Source organism: Urocampus carinirostris, chromosome 7, assembly GCF_059441175.1.
Source record: "Urocampus carinirostris isolate Australia breed hairy pipefish chromosome 7, RoL_Ucar_1.0, whole genome shotgun sequence".
NCBI lineage: Eukaryota > Metazoa > Chordata > Actinopteri > Syngnathiformes > Syngnathidae > Urocampus > Urocampus carinirostris.
The window spans coordinates 7,284,293-7,300,334 of record NC_142355.1 but is presented as its reverse complement, the minus strand read 5'-3'; the positions used below and the strand labels follow the sequence as shown (position 1 = coordinate 7,300,334).

At 37.4% G+C, this 16,042-nt stretch overlaps 1 protein-coding gene across 2 annotated transcripts; it reads left to right on the top strand.

The window, feature by feature from the left end:
* Positions 1–749: 749 nt before the first annotated feature.
* kras (KRas proto-oncogene, GTPase) lies at positions 750–14,223 on the top strand. Of its 2 annotated transcripts, XM_088339622.1 has the most exons (6): positions 750–1,294; positions 5,119–5,236; positions 7,203–7,381; positions 7,768–7,927; positions 10,447–10,571; positions 12,295–14,223. In XM_088339622.1, exons 2-5 carry the CDS (start codon positions 5,126–5,128, stop codon positions 10,564–10,566), a joined length of 570 nt encoding a protein of 189 aa, XP_088195748.1. In that variant the 5' UTR covers positions 750–1,294; positions 5,119–5,125; the 3' UTR covers positions 10,567–10,571; positions 12,295–14,223. The 2 variants fall into 2 exon arrangements, with proteins under 2 accessions (XP_088195748.1, XP_088195749.1); XM_088339623.1 differs by lacking the exon at positions 10,447–10,571 and having other exon boundaries at positions 756–1,294.
* Positions 14,224–16,042: the final 1,819 nt, after the last annotated feature.

Here is a 16,042-nt window from a genome sequence, read left to right as displayed (position 1 = left end):
GTGTTGTGAGTCATCATTTTATTCATATTTAGTTTCTTTTGTCTTTTATTATCATATTTGGTATTGGAGTAATCCAAAAGTAATTGAAAGTAATCAAGTTAAAGTAACCCTACCCAACCCTGTCTGTCTGTCTGTCTGTCTGTCTGTCTGTCTGTCTGTCTGTCTATCTATCTATCTATCTATCTATCTATCTATCTATCTATCTATCTATCTATCTATCAAATAAAAGACAAAAGAAACTAAATATGAATAAAATGACTAAATTTTGTGAGGCTTGGGGAGTAACGGAATGCATGGAACGGCAAAAATGATGTTGGCAAGCTGTTTGGATTTATTTTCATTTTGTTTCTGTCGCATTTTATGTTAGTTTTGCCGGAGATCAAAGAGATCAAAGCCAGGAGAGAACGCTTACCACGTGTTGTGAGTCATCATTTTATTCATATTTAGTTTATTTGTTTTTTATTAGCATATTTGGTATTGGAGTAATCCAAAAGTAATTGAAAGTAATCAAGTTAAAATAACCCTACCCAACCCCGATTATATCATATTCTAACAATATGAGGTTGTTATGTAAAATGTGAGCGAGTGTTTGCAAATCCAGCGCGCAGGCGGGACCTGAGTGAAGACGTAGGAAAACTGACAAGGGCTCGCCAAATGGTTTCACAGCCTTGGAATGACGTCCAACCGGGACTTTGCAGTTATATTTAGAGCCTATATATAGTAGAGTCGCCCCCTAGACTTTAGTGACTGTGTAGCAGAACCGAAGCTCGTCTATCAATGTCGAAACTCTAGGCATATAAACACGATATACGTTGTCATTTTATACATAATCAAAAAATAATTATAGGTATATTTAAGATCAGGGAAATAATTCAAACAGTACATTTATTTTTTTTGCACATTTTAGGAAATAATCAACAGGATGAGTATATTAAGTAAGATAAAACACAAGCAATTTGAATTTTAATGGGAGTCATGGTTTTTATTGGTATCGGCGTTCTAAAGAGGGCTTTACCGGCCATGTTTTGTGGGTAAAGTGCATCCCGAACTCCGCTCGGTATCCGCCCATATTCTCCAAAAGGAGGCCAACCTGAGCAAGTCGAGCGGCTGGCGTGAACAAATGGAAAGTTCAATCGATTGATTTGCTGACTTGTTTTGGAGTTTCGGACATTTTTTTTTCATGAAGGCCTTTCGTTGTCGAGCAGGCAATGCTCACATCGTGTGAAACGAGAGGAGGATCAGTTTGAGTCATTTTTTGTCGCCACTTCAGACGCGGAACTCCGGTTGTTTAAAGGTAAAACATTAGAGGACAAAACGCGTTAGAAGAAGGTTGTTTTGTGTTTTTATGACACGCGATATCTGTACACTTTAGCCTGGTTCTTATTCTTGTTGTGTTTGTACAGAAGCGTTTTATTGTAAACTACTACGCCCAGTTGTGAGGGGAATGTCGGCCCTGCGATGCAGCCCTTTACGCTAGCGTGCGAATGACTGCATTAAACTCAATGTTTGCGCCTTTAAAAGACAATGAGCGATACTCTTTCCCGGTGGTAGATGGTGTGGACTACTTGTTTTTCAACTTGTTATCGATAATTTCTTTGCAATGGAGTGTAAATTCATATTAAGGTCGCGGGTTAGCTCAAAAGCTAGCTTTAGCTCTCGGACATGACGCCCGGTTGTTCACCGGCTTTGGAGGGTTTTACACAACCAACCTGGCAACCCCCGCAGGCGTTCACTGTACTTTAAATCAAATTCCTTTGCACCTTCGAAACTTATTACTTTAAGTTGCGATTTTGAGCTTTGACGTTGCACCATGTTGTAAAAGCGCTGAGGTTCGAATTCATATAAGCTTGTCGTGGTGATGCATAACCATGATATTAGTTGGATACACCATTTTATGGTATACAATACTAACTAGTAAAGAACACCATATTCAGACCTGTCAACCTCCACGACTCCATTCCCTTACAAAATTTTGTATTTTCCCTTACAAAATACAAAATAACCTTGCGTGTTTATGTCATTTAACATGTTATATTGTACATGTGTTTCGTTATATCATATATATTGTAAACATTTTGTTGTGAGATACTGAGTTGCTCGACATGAATGAGGTTTATTATAAAAAAAAAAGTTTAAAAATGAAGTAGCTTGGACGTTCACTGTAGAAGGAAAAAATACATGCAAATAGAATTAAATGGAATAATACATTTTCTTATTCAAATTATGAATTCGTTTTCTGCATTAAATTATTGTTGGTAATGGACTGATTAAAGGGATAACCACAAACCTGTCCTATTTAATTTTCTCCTTTTATACTTCCCTTTTATCTTAACTTCTTTATGCAACAATAATAATTCGTAATATAATGCATCAAAGCAAGTGAGCCGTTTGAGAGCCGGCTCTCTTGAATGAGTTGAGCCGAAAAAGCCGGTTCTCTAGAAAGAGGCGGACTTCCTTTCACTACATAACTACCACATGAAATCCAAGGCCGCAGATGCATGCGCACAGTAGTATCAAACCGCTCGCTTCGTTTGCAACGAAAAAAACCGATACCGAGATAGAGGCTACCGCGGCGAACTCGTTTGACTTGATTGATTTGCCGTTTCGTCATAGTCGGTGTATCCCGGATGGTACCCATCATTGACAAATTTGCGTTTTTCCGTATAGATTTTCTCGTACGTCGTACACGTCTTAAAATGCATAATAAGTTGGATAGATAGACACTTTATTCATCCCCGTAGGGAAATTCTCACTTTCAGCAGTATCCTTTTGTTGAAAATAAACAACAATAATGTAAAAGGAATATAATACATAAATACCCAATGTAACATGTTGATATAGAGTATTTAAATAGTGCTACATAAATTACACACTGTAATAAAAATAGGGTAGTATGCAATGTGGGGGTGTGGTTTAATGTGGGCTGTTATTCCCCCGGGTGGAGTTAATAAACGTACTTTGTACGGCAAAAACGTACAGGTTGACAGGTATGCACATTTATAATTAGATGCAGACATATTTGACCTAAACCCCTTCGTATAATGTACAGTCCATTAATTTTGCCTTATGTAAATGTGGGGTGTGTCGTTTAAGGTGTCGTTTTAAAAAGTTGACATTGAGATACTTAATAGAGAAAGTATTTGTTAACAATGCCCACCTGAGTTCAAAAAGGGTTCTTATTCTTTATTTTTCACTGGTTTTATCTGACAACCTTGCAGCTGAGCCTTGAGCACCCGAGGAAGTGTGACAGGCAGCAATGCTAAGCAAGAAATTCCAACGACTTGTACTGTAATAGTAAAGCTGTTCGGGGCAAACTCATTAGGTAGAAGGAATGGGAAATGCTAGAGAGTGACGTCATGCTCGTCCCCGCATTTTTTTTTTAAATTCTTGTTTCTATGTGTTAGCGTAGTAGGAAAATGGTGAAAGTAAGAAAATTCCTGCTTTAAGTCAAACTCAAAACTCACGAAAGATGGAAAAGAAAGTTTATTCAAGCACTTCTAAGAAATGCACACACTTGCATGCGCAACATGAACGAGCTGTCTGAGGCTGCGCTGATGGCACAAGCCAGGAGATGACAACAGCGAGTAAAAAAGTTCCAAGTTCGGTACACTTCCTCTTGAGTTATTGTATAGTGATTTGGGGAAATACATATTGAAGGAATATGGAAACACTTAAATTGCTATTATTAGTACATTCAGCAAATGCGCATCAACTCCCAACAAACATTAGTTCTTTTTCTATTTAGCAGTCATCGCGGAAGAGGAATTCAAAAGTTCAAGGTCCAACACGCCCATACAACATTATAATGCCTTTCGCCACCTGAAAATGTATTTATTACTCATTCTACTACTAATTTATATCAATTTTAAAACTAGATACTATGCATATTTTTTTAAAGGTTTTTACTTTCGCCTATTCCATTTGGGCACTTGACTGTGTACCACATCACTGCACTGTAGAGCTGTTTGTGTGGAAATATTTTGTGGTTTACTTCTCTTAATTATTAGTTACTTTTTTGTGCTGTGCTCCAGTATTAAGCCGCAAACAAACAAATATGGTTTGGGTGCCTAAACCCAATAAAAGTAAATGGTGTATAAATAAGCCAAACCATGATCAAAGATATGTTGCACTGAGTGTAATATTACTAGTACTGAATAGTGGATTTGTAAGTAAAATCCCTAATTTTAGTCTGGTTTGTATTGGTCATTCTGGATGAGGCTGTGGCCGTAAAAGGTCTTGGAGCACTGAAGAAATCACACAATTTTTTCCTGTCATAATTTTTAGCACAATCCAGGCTCACCATTGAGAAATAAAGGTAAACTATACTTAACTGTACAATGCAATGTATCCTATTTGACTTTTGGATCATAATAACTCATATTATTGTACATATTTTACATATTTTGATTCTCTGCATTATCAAAACATAAGAAGTTTCCATGACCAGTATCTAGTAATTGGTTATGGTAAACAACACAGTACAAAAAATAATCTAGCTAAGTAACGCCATAATGTAATAGCCCCTACAAACCAATTATTGTCAAGTCAGTACAATTATTGGAAAAAAATATAGTAATATTTTGGAAAGGTTGTGTTTTTAAGTCTTAAGCTGGTCCTTAGAGGGCACCACATTAGATAGATAGATAGATACTTTATTCATCCCCAAAATTCATTTACTATGCCGGGTAGAGTTAAAGAGCCTCATGGCATGAGGAAGAAAATATCTCTTCAGTCTGTCCGTAGTACAAGACAGTGACAGCAGTCTGTCGCTGAAACTGCTCTTCTGTCTGGAGATAATGCTGTGTAGTGGATGCGATGGATTGTCCATGATTGACCGCAGCTTTTCCAGTGCCCGTCTCTCAGCTACTGTTGTTAGGCTGTCCAGCTCTTTGCCCACAACAGAGCTCGCTAGGGACATCTGGTCTATAGTAAGCATTATGTTAGGTTATGCTTACAGTAACATCTACCTTTTGGCTGTATCTGCTTACCATGAAACAATTTCCCCTGAAAATTATCTAGTGTGCCTTTGCGCAAAATACTTAGATTTTGATTATTAATGCATGGGAGCTGCTAAAATGACTTCATTTGCTGATGGTATGATTTCTTTTTCTGTCCCAGGGGAACCATGACTGAATATAAGTTGGTTGTGGTTGGAGCTGGTGGCGTTGGGAAGAGCGCTCTTACCATTCAGCTAATCCAGAATCACTTTGTAGATGAATATGACCCCACCATTGAGGTATGTGAGAATATGTTGAACATGGTATGTATGAACAGTGTGGAGCAATACTGTGTAAATTTAGTTGCTTGCCTTTCTCCATTTGAGTGTATCATGAAAAGTTAAGTATGACAAGCAATAAAAACCTCCTGTAAACGTAATTGTAACACGTTCTTCAGGTTTAGAGAAACCAAACAGGTTTTAAATGTCCTTGTCATTGTTGGCCAGCTAATTTTAGAAGCTGAAACTATTGAAACGGATCACTGTCATGTAAAACTGTTTAATTATTAATGTTTTGCGCGGAATGCAGATTAGTTCTGCCTAATAAATATAATGATTGCTTACTCAGATGTGCTCATCAAATAATTATTAGTTGAAAGAAACGTGGTGTTTATGTGGCCTACACCACATATTAGTGCTCTAGGAAAACAGGTCTCAACCTTCTATCCAAATACTTAGTTACATTATTTTAACTGAATACAGCTCTTTAAATATTGTATTTTTTCAGCTTTTTACAATATAGTCTTTAGTGCATTATATTCCTTAGCTAACCGTAGTATTTGTAGCAAAATGAAACTGTTTTTTTTATTTTTTTGATTGTCTATTTTTTGTGTAATATTCTTTGAGAAAACGTACATATGTCACATAAAACACAAACGAAAGAAGTTTGGAAGCCACGCAATTTTAAAAATACTGGACAACAAACTTGATTGTGGCCACGGGAGCTAATAATGCGTTGGAAAGGTTTATTTATAAATACATTCATCCAAAAAACAAATAACCACCGTAAAATTCGGACTATAGAGCACACTTGATTATAAGCTGTTCCCGGTTGCATTTTTAAAGACAAAAACATTTCAGTACATACATAAGCCGCACCTGACTATAAGCTGCACGTTCCCACTTTGAAACACGAGATATTTACAAAAAAGACGGTACATAGAAAGTTTTAATAATATACGGAACTTTAACCCTTTAACGTTCCGACGTCCCGCTGGTGGGACGCCAGGCAGTTGAGAAGCAAATATGTGATGACCATTTCAAAACATACTCATCAGTCTGAAACAAGATACCCGAAAACAGTAAAGCTGTCGTAACTCAACATTGCGTCCGTTAGAATGTCTGCGAATATGGCTTCATTACATCAAGGACAATCTATAGAAAACAACCATGTAAAATAATAACTCCAAAACACACGCTAATGGCGATAAATAGGAATCCGCCTATAAAATTTCTGTTTTGTACAATGTTGCTCCTAGTAATCTGTTCGTTTTGCCACATTATTTACGTTTACAAATAAACAGACTCTTAAAACTATTCCCATATGGTATTTAGCCCTCAGCTTTCGATTGACACTTTCTTCGTTTGGAGGGTCTTTTCACGCTAGTTTTATTCAAACTTGCATTCCTCGACACATATACTACACTTGTCTCACTCTCACCTCTTCTGCTCGGGCGCCCCCTGGCGGCTGTTAGAAAAAATGCATAAATCACCAGCATCATTGCATAAGCTTCAGTGTTAAAAGCTTGGGGATAAAGTTGCGGCTTATAGTTTGAATTTTCGGTTTATATATTTATTTGAAATAATAAAGAGCGATGGTTGACACAACAACTAACTTGAAGAATTATCAGAGCAATCATTAGAATTGCAGGAATACACAGTCATAAATCAATTTAGTTTCATAGCTGTGGAAATCTTTACCAGACGGAGGCAATAAATTATTACAATTAAAATTATTTTCATATTTGTATTAATATTTTTATTTTAATTACTAAAATCACTTCCTCTATTACTTGTATTTTTGATTATTTTTTTCAATTGTTGATTTTTTTTTAATATGGTAATGTTAAGATTAGTACTTTGTGAACTTCAAATGAGTTTTGATTTCACTATTGTCCTTAGGAGAAAAAAGCCAGATGCTCATTCAGAACCATTTTATGATTAGGAAGCGATTTTTGACCCATTTGGTGGAATTCTCCTCTTTCAGGACTCGTACAGAAAACAAGTGGTGATTGATGGTGAAACGTGTCTGTTGGACATCCTGGACACAGCAGGTCAGGAGGAGTATAGCGCCATGAGAGATCAGTATATGAGGACAGGGGAGGGATTCCTCTGTGTCTTTGCAATCAACAACACAAAGTCCTTTGAGGACATACACCACTACAGGTGAGTTAAGCGTTTGGCACTGGTTGCCAAAACTCACTTTACCTGTCACGTGAACTTTGAGATGGCTGAACGAGATTATACCAACAGAGACACTCGCGTCAAAAAAACCCAATCAAAAAGCCACTAACTCTTACCTCCAAGCAGAAATAAGTGCTATTTGATTGCTGTTCACTACAATCACTGTGCTTCGGAGCTGACGGACATGTTGTATTAATGGGATTCCATATGGGTCGCATTGAATATTTTGCAACATTTTTGTATAATTGTGGGGAGGTAACTTACACATTCTGTGCCTAAATTGAAAAACAAAATCAGTTCGGGAATACCTTCAAGACCATGGATCTTTTGACTGTTAAGCTTACACTCATCTATTTTTTCATGTCTAGAGAACAAATAAAGCGTGTGAAAGACTCCGAGGACGTCCCAATGGTGCTGGTGGGCAACAAGTGTGATCTCCCATCGCGGACAGTGGACACTAAGCAGGCCCAGGACTTGGCACGGAGCTATGGTATTCCCTTCATTGAGACCTCAGCCAAAACTAGACAGGTATAAAAGTCCTTCATGCTTACATTACTTTCAATAGCTATTATAATCTGTGTGTGGTTTTTTTCGTACATAGTTCATCTCAGTTTTATTTCACACTTTGTTTTATGACTGTGCTGTAAAAAAATATACCTAACACTTACTTTCCTGAAAACATGTTTGTCATGCTTTAATGATTTTTAATCATACCAATTTGAACATTTCACAAAAACCACTCAAGTGAACTATATTGTCTGTTTTGTATCATTCGATTAAATTACAACAAGTTGTTCAGTGCCAGTTTAACATGAAGAAGCACTATACGTCACATTGCTGCTTCTTTTCGCATTCTTGAATGTTGAGGATTCTTTTTATATAAAATACTTTTTTATTTGATTTTGTTTACACACCTTTTCAAAACATTTGTCTTTGTTTTCTTGTTCCTTTATTTTATTTTTTTGTCTTGGAAATCTCCCAACTATGCTATTTTCCGTTTTATGTTTGTCTTTTGATTTAGTCAAATACCAAATTGGACCTAATCCAACAAATTCTGCAATTAGGTGGATACATTTTTTAAAATTTAGTTGGAGATCTTCTGGCTTACTATTTTCTCCATCTGTGCATAAAGGCTTGGACCATTTCTTTGGAGTCCCGAAGCTTTTAAAATTATTTTGTATTTGCAGTGGAAAAACGATTATCTTTTACTAAATTGTTGTAATTTACTTAATGGTAGTAGTGATAAAGATGAGTAATACCCAACAATGGCTTGGTATAACCTCTTGGTCACTGTATATACAATGTTTATTGCACAGCCAAAACCAGAAGAACTAACAAAAACCGTATACCCCCATTGTGCTGAAATGGGTGGGCGTCCAAAGTTCCTCTTAGTCTGACTGCTTAAGTGGCATTGTGGAAGAGGTCATACAGGTATAGAGGGAAAATCATTCACATTTTCTCATATCTAGGGTCTTTTCTATTAATCATGAAACGTGTTGAGAATCACATGTTAAATTTACTAGGTATGTTTTTTTTTTTACACGCCATCTTTTCTAAATCAAGTGTGAAAACACATTGATAGTTGTCATTGAGATAGTTAGGGTAATGGATTAGTGTTACTGGTACTAGGTTTTGGAAGGAATTCATTGTTTAACTGGAGGTATGCTTCGTGGTTGATGACTAATATAGTGGGGTTCATCCTTGCTCTGTCTATTATCAGTTCTGATAAGTTGGAAATACAAGGATTTCATTCTCAAATTAGGCACATAGACTCCTTTCCCACATTGTAGAGGACAATACCTTTCTCTCCATAGTGATGCTGTTTTCCTGTGTTTTGATGTTTTCTAGAGATCACTAGAATGATAAATTTCCCTGCGATTGAATTAAGGTAGCTGTCTAGCACTGTTATTAGTAGACGGGGTTTACAACCAAAATGAAGGTCGAAGGTTAAATGATAAAAGCTAGTGAAATAGTATAGTGGTACATCATCTTACGGGCTTCATGTGTTCCCGGATCGTGCTCGTTGTTTGAATTGCTCGTGCAACACATTTCCCTGATATGAGAACATGAAAACTAATTGGTCTGCTTCCGTCCTCCCAGAAGTGTCAAGAGTGAATCGTAAATAGCTCTAGAACACATCTTCTTGATCACTTAAAACACATGCAAATAGTTATTAAATTTTAAAAAACACTAATAAGATAAATTGGATGATATTAACGAAATAAAATGCGGGTTTATAATGAGCGCCGAAACAAATGAGCGTGCGTGCTGCTGAGGAAGGTGGCGAGGAGGAGTAGCAGATGTCGCATACCTGTAAACTTCTTACGTTTTCCCTGGATTTCATGCTCTTTGATAATTTCACATTGTGTCCATTTTATAACAATGTTTATACAGCAATAGAAAAATTGCTTATGTCGCAGTATTTGTAATAGTATTATCTTGCTGTGAGCAGGTGCTGTGTTGTAAGTTTCAATGTTGCCTGATAAGGTGGATTTTCAATCATTAATGAGGTGGAGGTTGACGGGTGTGATACCGTGAGGTTGTTGATGATACGTAGGCACTTACAGAATTGAAGTTACTGTAACTTTAAATTAACGTACATACAGAATATTTTTACAATTTTTTTTTCACTTTTTGCATGTAGTAGTTTGCCTGTGAAAATGGATAAGCTAAGGCTGGTGGTAAGCAGCCATGAGCGGTGAGGGATTTCTAGTGGTAGCCTCTGGGACTGCTCGGGAACTGGATTTTCCTTCGTATAGCGAGCAAAATTTTTGTTGCAAATAAGACTCGTATAGCAAAATTCTTGTTTTTACAGGTGCTTGTAGAAAGACGTACCGCTGTAGTATTTATGTCCATTCTTTTTACAGTAGGGTGAAATATGTAAATTGGCTAGACAGAGCTAAGTTTTAAAAGTAAGTTGCCTGGTGGTTGACATACCTGGAGGCACTGCCCTGTGTTGAATCTTCAGTGCACAGGCATTGTGTAAAGCTGTACAACGTACCCCCCTTTTTACCCACTACTGAGGGGCATTGTGTTTCGTACTGCAGAGAGTGGAAGATGCCTTTTACACTCTGGTACGGGAGATCAGGCAGTACCGCCTCAATAAGCTCAGCAAGGAAGAAAAGACGCCGCGCTGTGTCAAGCTTAAAAAGTGTGTTGTAATGTGAATGGGGTAAGTTTTTGCGGCCGCGCCCCCCCGCTCGCTCTTTTGTGTTTGTACGTGAAACTGGGTTTTTGAGTCTAAGGCAAAGTGGTGTTGGATTCTTCATGTCAACGCGCAGATCTCTTCTGGGGCTGTGGTGAGGTGCTAACAAGCGCCAATGGATGATTTCTGTCTGCATCTGTACCTGTGTCCTGGCTCAATGTAATCTAAAATTGGTGTCACTCTGACATGGTATAGTTGGATTTTCATTTTTCTCGCTTGTATATTGCTTTGTCAAATCTGGGGCTCACTGGTTTCGCAATCACTTCCACACACTCGCATGTTCTACTCTTGGTCATAGATTTTTCGTGAAGAGATAATGTATAGATTACAATACAGGTACTCATTCTTGCATTCATGCCGGCAGACCTTTTTTAAAGTTACCACCTTAATTTATATTTTAGAATATGGCAGTAAATCAGTGGACAAAGTCGTATGCAAAGACTAGATTTACATCAGGGTTGGGTAGGGTTACTTTAACTGGATTACTTTCAATTACTTTTGGATGACTCCAATACCAAATAAGCTAATAAAAGACAAAAGAAACTAAATATGAATAAAATGATGACTCACAACACGTGGTAAGCTTTCTCTCCTGGCTTTGATCTCTTTGATATCCGGCAAAACTAACATAAAATGCGACAGAAACAAAATGAAAATAAATCCAAACAGCTTGCCAACATCATTTTTGCCGTTCCATGTATTCTGTTACTCCCCAAGCCTGCACAAAATTTAGTAATTTTATTCATATTTACTTTCTTTTGTCTTTTATTAGCATATTTGGTATTGGAGTAATCCAAAAGTCATTGAAAGTAATGAAGTTAAAGTAACCCTACCCATCCCTGGTTTACATGCAGGCAAATACTGTGGTCCAGATACCCAGATTCTTAAACAAGCAGAACAAACCGTGACAGTGATAAGGATTATCTTTCTGGGTAATCCAACCATTTTTTTTTCGTACTTTAATTGGAGTATTGCCTTCAATATAAACATGCACAATGATATCAACACACTGATTGTTGTTGATCAGTCTGTATTTAGGATCCAATCGGTGATTAAGGTCTTCTTACTAGGTAGGTGGCTTTGATGAAGCCTCTGGTCGTGGTGTGAAAAGGGGTTGATGATTTTTTAAAAAACAAAACAAATTCATTACATTTCTTTAGTAACACACACATTTTCGTATCTTCTTACACCGGCCATGCTGTTCTCACTTTTAAGTACCTACATGACAGGGCAATTGATGTGTTTATTCTCCTAAAGTATAGCACAATCTAAAATACTGTGCTCGTAAAGAGATTAAATGGTTACTGGTACCTACTATAACAGGAGAATGTCCTTTTCTCAAAAACTTTGGCGCCAAAGAATATTCCAGTACCAATTTGGGGCAAAGGTCTTGTAAAGGTCTTCTATAATTTAGTCGTGTGGTATCTGGGCTTCTACTTTTGACACATTTTATTTAGCTGTTCAAATGTCTTAAATTGGTTGGCTGAATCGGGAAAAACATCTTATGCAATTCCATAGAAATGACTCACAAATGCAGTCGTTGCAATTAGTCAAAGTAGATCTTCATTTTCTGTCTTCAAAGTAACCGCGGTTACTTTTTAACAACAGGGAACGCGGTAAACCTCACTTTTTGAACGCTAGGGTTTCTGATGACCACGTTTTGTAACTTTTGTCCGCACTGTTCTTGCAGGGAGTCGACGACGCCTTCTACACTTTAGTACGAGAAATCCGCAAGCATAAGGAGAAGATGAGCAAGGAGGGCAAAAAGAAGAAAAAGAAGTCCAAGACAAAGTGCACTCTCATGTGAATAAACAAGCCCTTTTGCAAATAGACTAAGAAGCCGAAAAAGTAAAACGTTTTGTACATCACACTAAATTATTAGCCTCTTTTTCAATAGTCTCTGTAACTGAAACTAAAGCTGACCCACTTTGTCTTCCCTGTTCTTTCTAACGTGGACACCAATAAGCTTCATTTCTGCTTTAGTGCCAGTTGCTCAGATCCGTTGGTCAGATATTTGAGGGGTAATGTTAATTTACAAAACAAAATATATGTTTCTGAGTGTACCGCTTAACAGCACATGCCTGTTAACCTTCGGTATATTTCGGTCCTTTTCGCAAAGGTTGTCCTGGCGTGCCAAAGAAAATGATTCTTCTCAGATGTACTAATGTCACACGTGCATGCATGGAATGCTTTTCAAAAGTAGTCTTCAAATGTTCCAACATCCTCAAGTAGCTATTAACTATTTTTTTAGTGTCTTGTGGGGGGATATCCAGTCCTCCACCCTGCCCCATTGTTTTCTTTTTTTTTTCCCTTGGCTTGCATTTGGTGTGGGACAATGTCTATGGTGGATTGAATGTATGGCATTGACTGTAGACCCAGGTCTCCTTGAGTTTAGTTGATCAAGACTTGATTGGTTATTTGTACATGGCTACGATTTTCTTTCAGCTTCATTTGCGCGTCCACAAACTTGGTTTCGAAACTCGTTTGGAAACACGGAGACCCATTTTTAAGATAGAACAGCATTTTGCAATTCCCAGTGGATTTATAACAGGCTAAACATTAAAAAGTCCTGCTGTATTTTTGATTAAAGCATGTTCATAGAACCTCGATGATAATCTGGTGTTTGGAATAAGCTGTGTATGAGGATGGAGATGACGGGAACGTAGCAACCTGGCAGTATGATGGTGCCACTTGCTGCTTGTTAACTCGTTTCTGTTGCTCGGTTTCTTGTTTTCAGGTTTTGCTCATTATCCAAAGTTTGGCTGAGGCGATCGTATTTCTTTTTGATGCAAATGTTTCGGCAAACTAATTGCTTTCAGTGCTGTGTATTACCTTGATGGAACTGCTAAACCTAAACGAGGCAAAACTACTTTACTGAGTGATTTAGTTTGAAATCGCTTGTACAAAAGATGGAAGTCCGAGCTTTGTTGTGTGTCAGTTTATTTTTTCGCCTCGATTTGAAAGTGATTATTTTTAAAGAGCGGACTGATGCCTTCCATATCTGAATCAGACTCTGCCGATGGCAAGGATTGAAGCCAAGACGCTATTATAATTTTTGCATGAGGCTTTTTGAAAATTTCCGGGGCCCTCCTCTTTCACTTTTACTTTGTTTGATCGTGTTAACAATAAACAGACTTAAGTTCAGCACCCTAATGACTTTCACTTTGCGTTTTAGTCAGTGGCCCATGTTAACGCTGCACACGCCACTCAGGGAGTTGCTGCAGATATAACATTTCTGACCACTGGGGGTCAGCCTTGGCTTGTTGAAGGCTGTGATTTTACCTGACTTGTTCCATTTTGTTTTAATCCCGGTATTGCGTGCCAACAAATGATGTGATTTATCTTACAAGTTAAAACTTTGATCATACGTTGACAACCTTTTGTATATTTGCGATACTGAAAGGTGCATATTTTGTAAATCTGTATGTGTCTTGCAGAAATTTGCTTAAATGGACTTTCTCTGCGTTTAGTGTGTGACCAGTTGTGTGTGTCTTGGGTTAAAGAAGAGAATGAATGCCCGCTTTGCAACGTGTGAAGTGGTGATCTCAAATGCGTCTATTTTTCTCGCCATCAAACTCACCACTCCCATTTAATGTGTATTAAAGAACATTACAATGAATTTGGCTACTTATTTTTCTTTAAGATTTGAAATTGTGCCATCTGCATTAGGATTAACGCGTTACTAAGGAAGGGAATTACCTTTTTTGGTAGTGCGTACTGTAATATGTTAATACAATTACATTAAATTTGTCAATACTACATATTGTGCTGTATTATGTTCAGGGTTGGGTAGGGTTACTTTAACTGGATTACTTTCAATTACTTTTGGATTACTCCAATACCAAATATGCTAATAAAAGACAAAAGAAACTAAATATGACTAAAATGATGACTCACAACACGTGGTAAACTTTCTCTCCTGGCTTTGATCTCCGGCAAAACCAACATAAAATGTGACAAACAAAATGAAAATAAATCCAAACAGCTTGCCAACATCATTTTTGCCGTTCCATGTACTCCAAGCCTGCACAAAATTTAGTAATTTTTATTCATATATAGTTTCTTTTGTCTTTTATTGGCATACTTGGTATTGGAGTAATCCAAAAGTAATTGAAAGTATTCAAGTTAAAGTAACCCTACCCAACCCTGATTATGTTATTCCACCACTCATTGAATGCAGATAATCAATTATCATGCCCTCATGCTGCTGGATACTCTCATCCGGTATCCAACCCTCAATCTACCAGCAACAATTACTGAAGGTTAGGCGTGTATGTATTTACCAACAAAGTATATCTGAATACAGTTATGGTGGCCTTAAGCTTACGATATGAGGATGCTGAATTTTTTGTCATCAAGATGTTCTCCCTACTATAAATACTCTCATCAACTATGAAATACTCAAATTAGGGTCATCTTATATGCACATAATTGGTTTTGTCTCACCCGTACCAAATGCAGGGTTGGGGAGGATTACTTTAACTTGATTACTTTCAATGACTTTTGGATTACTCCAATACCAAATATGCTAATAAAAGACAAAAGAAACTAAATATGAATAAAATGACTAAATTTTGTGCAGGCTTGGGGAGTAACGGAATACATGGATCAGGCAAAAATGATGTTGGCAAGCTGTTTGGATTTATTTTCATTTTGTTTCTGTCGCATTTTATGTTAATTTTGCCGGAGATCAAAGCCAGGAGAGAAAGCTTACCACGTGTTGTGAGTCATCATTTTATTCATATTTAGTTTATTTTGTCTTTTATTAGCATATTTGGTATTGGAGTCATCCAAAAGTAATTGAAAGTAATCAAGTTAAAGTAACCCTACCCAACCCTGACCAAATGTTAGGCAGCGTGTGGGTAGAAGAACAACAAACCAATGTAAAAGCGATGAGGCAAACTTAAGCACATAATTTATGGTAAATCTGCAGAATTTCAGGTGTTTTATTTGTAAAAATATTTTTCCAATACTCCATGCCTGGAGAATAAAATAAAACCTGTTGGACAGTACCCAGAAATGGAGAGGGACATTTTTGAGTGGTTTGAAACCTAGAGACAAAATGGATATGGATAGTGTTGGGAAATAATAACTATCAAAATGTACCGTTTACCAAATGGTTTGAATCGGTTATCTGACTCCATTAACAAAACACGACCTACATTCACCCAACAATTTATACGCGCTTGTTTCTTGAGGGAAAAGATGAGACAGAAAGCCGACATTTTCACACGGGCGCAGATTTAATTTCATTAACAATTTAAGTGGACTCCATCAAAAACGGCCGAATTAGTGACGTTTAAGTCTGTGGGAAGCCTTTTTCTGAAGTCCTTTCTCTTATTGGCCATCCTCTTTCCGCATAATGGCGTGCCGACTCCTCTCATGGGCGTGCCAAGGAAGCCCCCCCTGGCTTCACCATCTCGTCGAAGAGCGTTGCG

Coding starts and splice junctions, on each gene's coding strand:
- kras (XM_088339622.1), top strand. CDS start 5,126: ATGACTGAATATAAGTTGGTTGTGGTTGGAGCTGGTGGCGTTGGGAAG. Junction 5,237..7,202: donor AATATGACCCCACCATTGAG/GTATGTGAGAAT, acceptor CTCCTCTTTCAG/GACTCGTACAGAAAACAAGT. Junction 7,382..7,767: donor GAGGACATACACCACTACAG/GTGAGTTAAGCG, acceptor TTTCATGTCTAG/AGAACAAATAAAGCGTGTGA.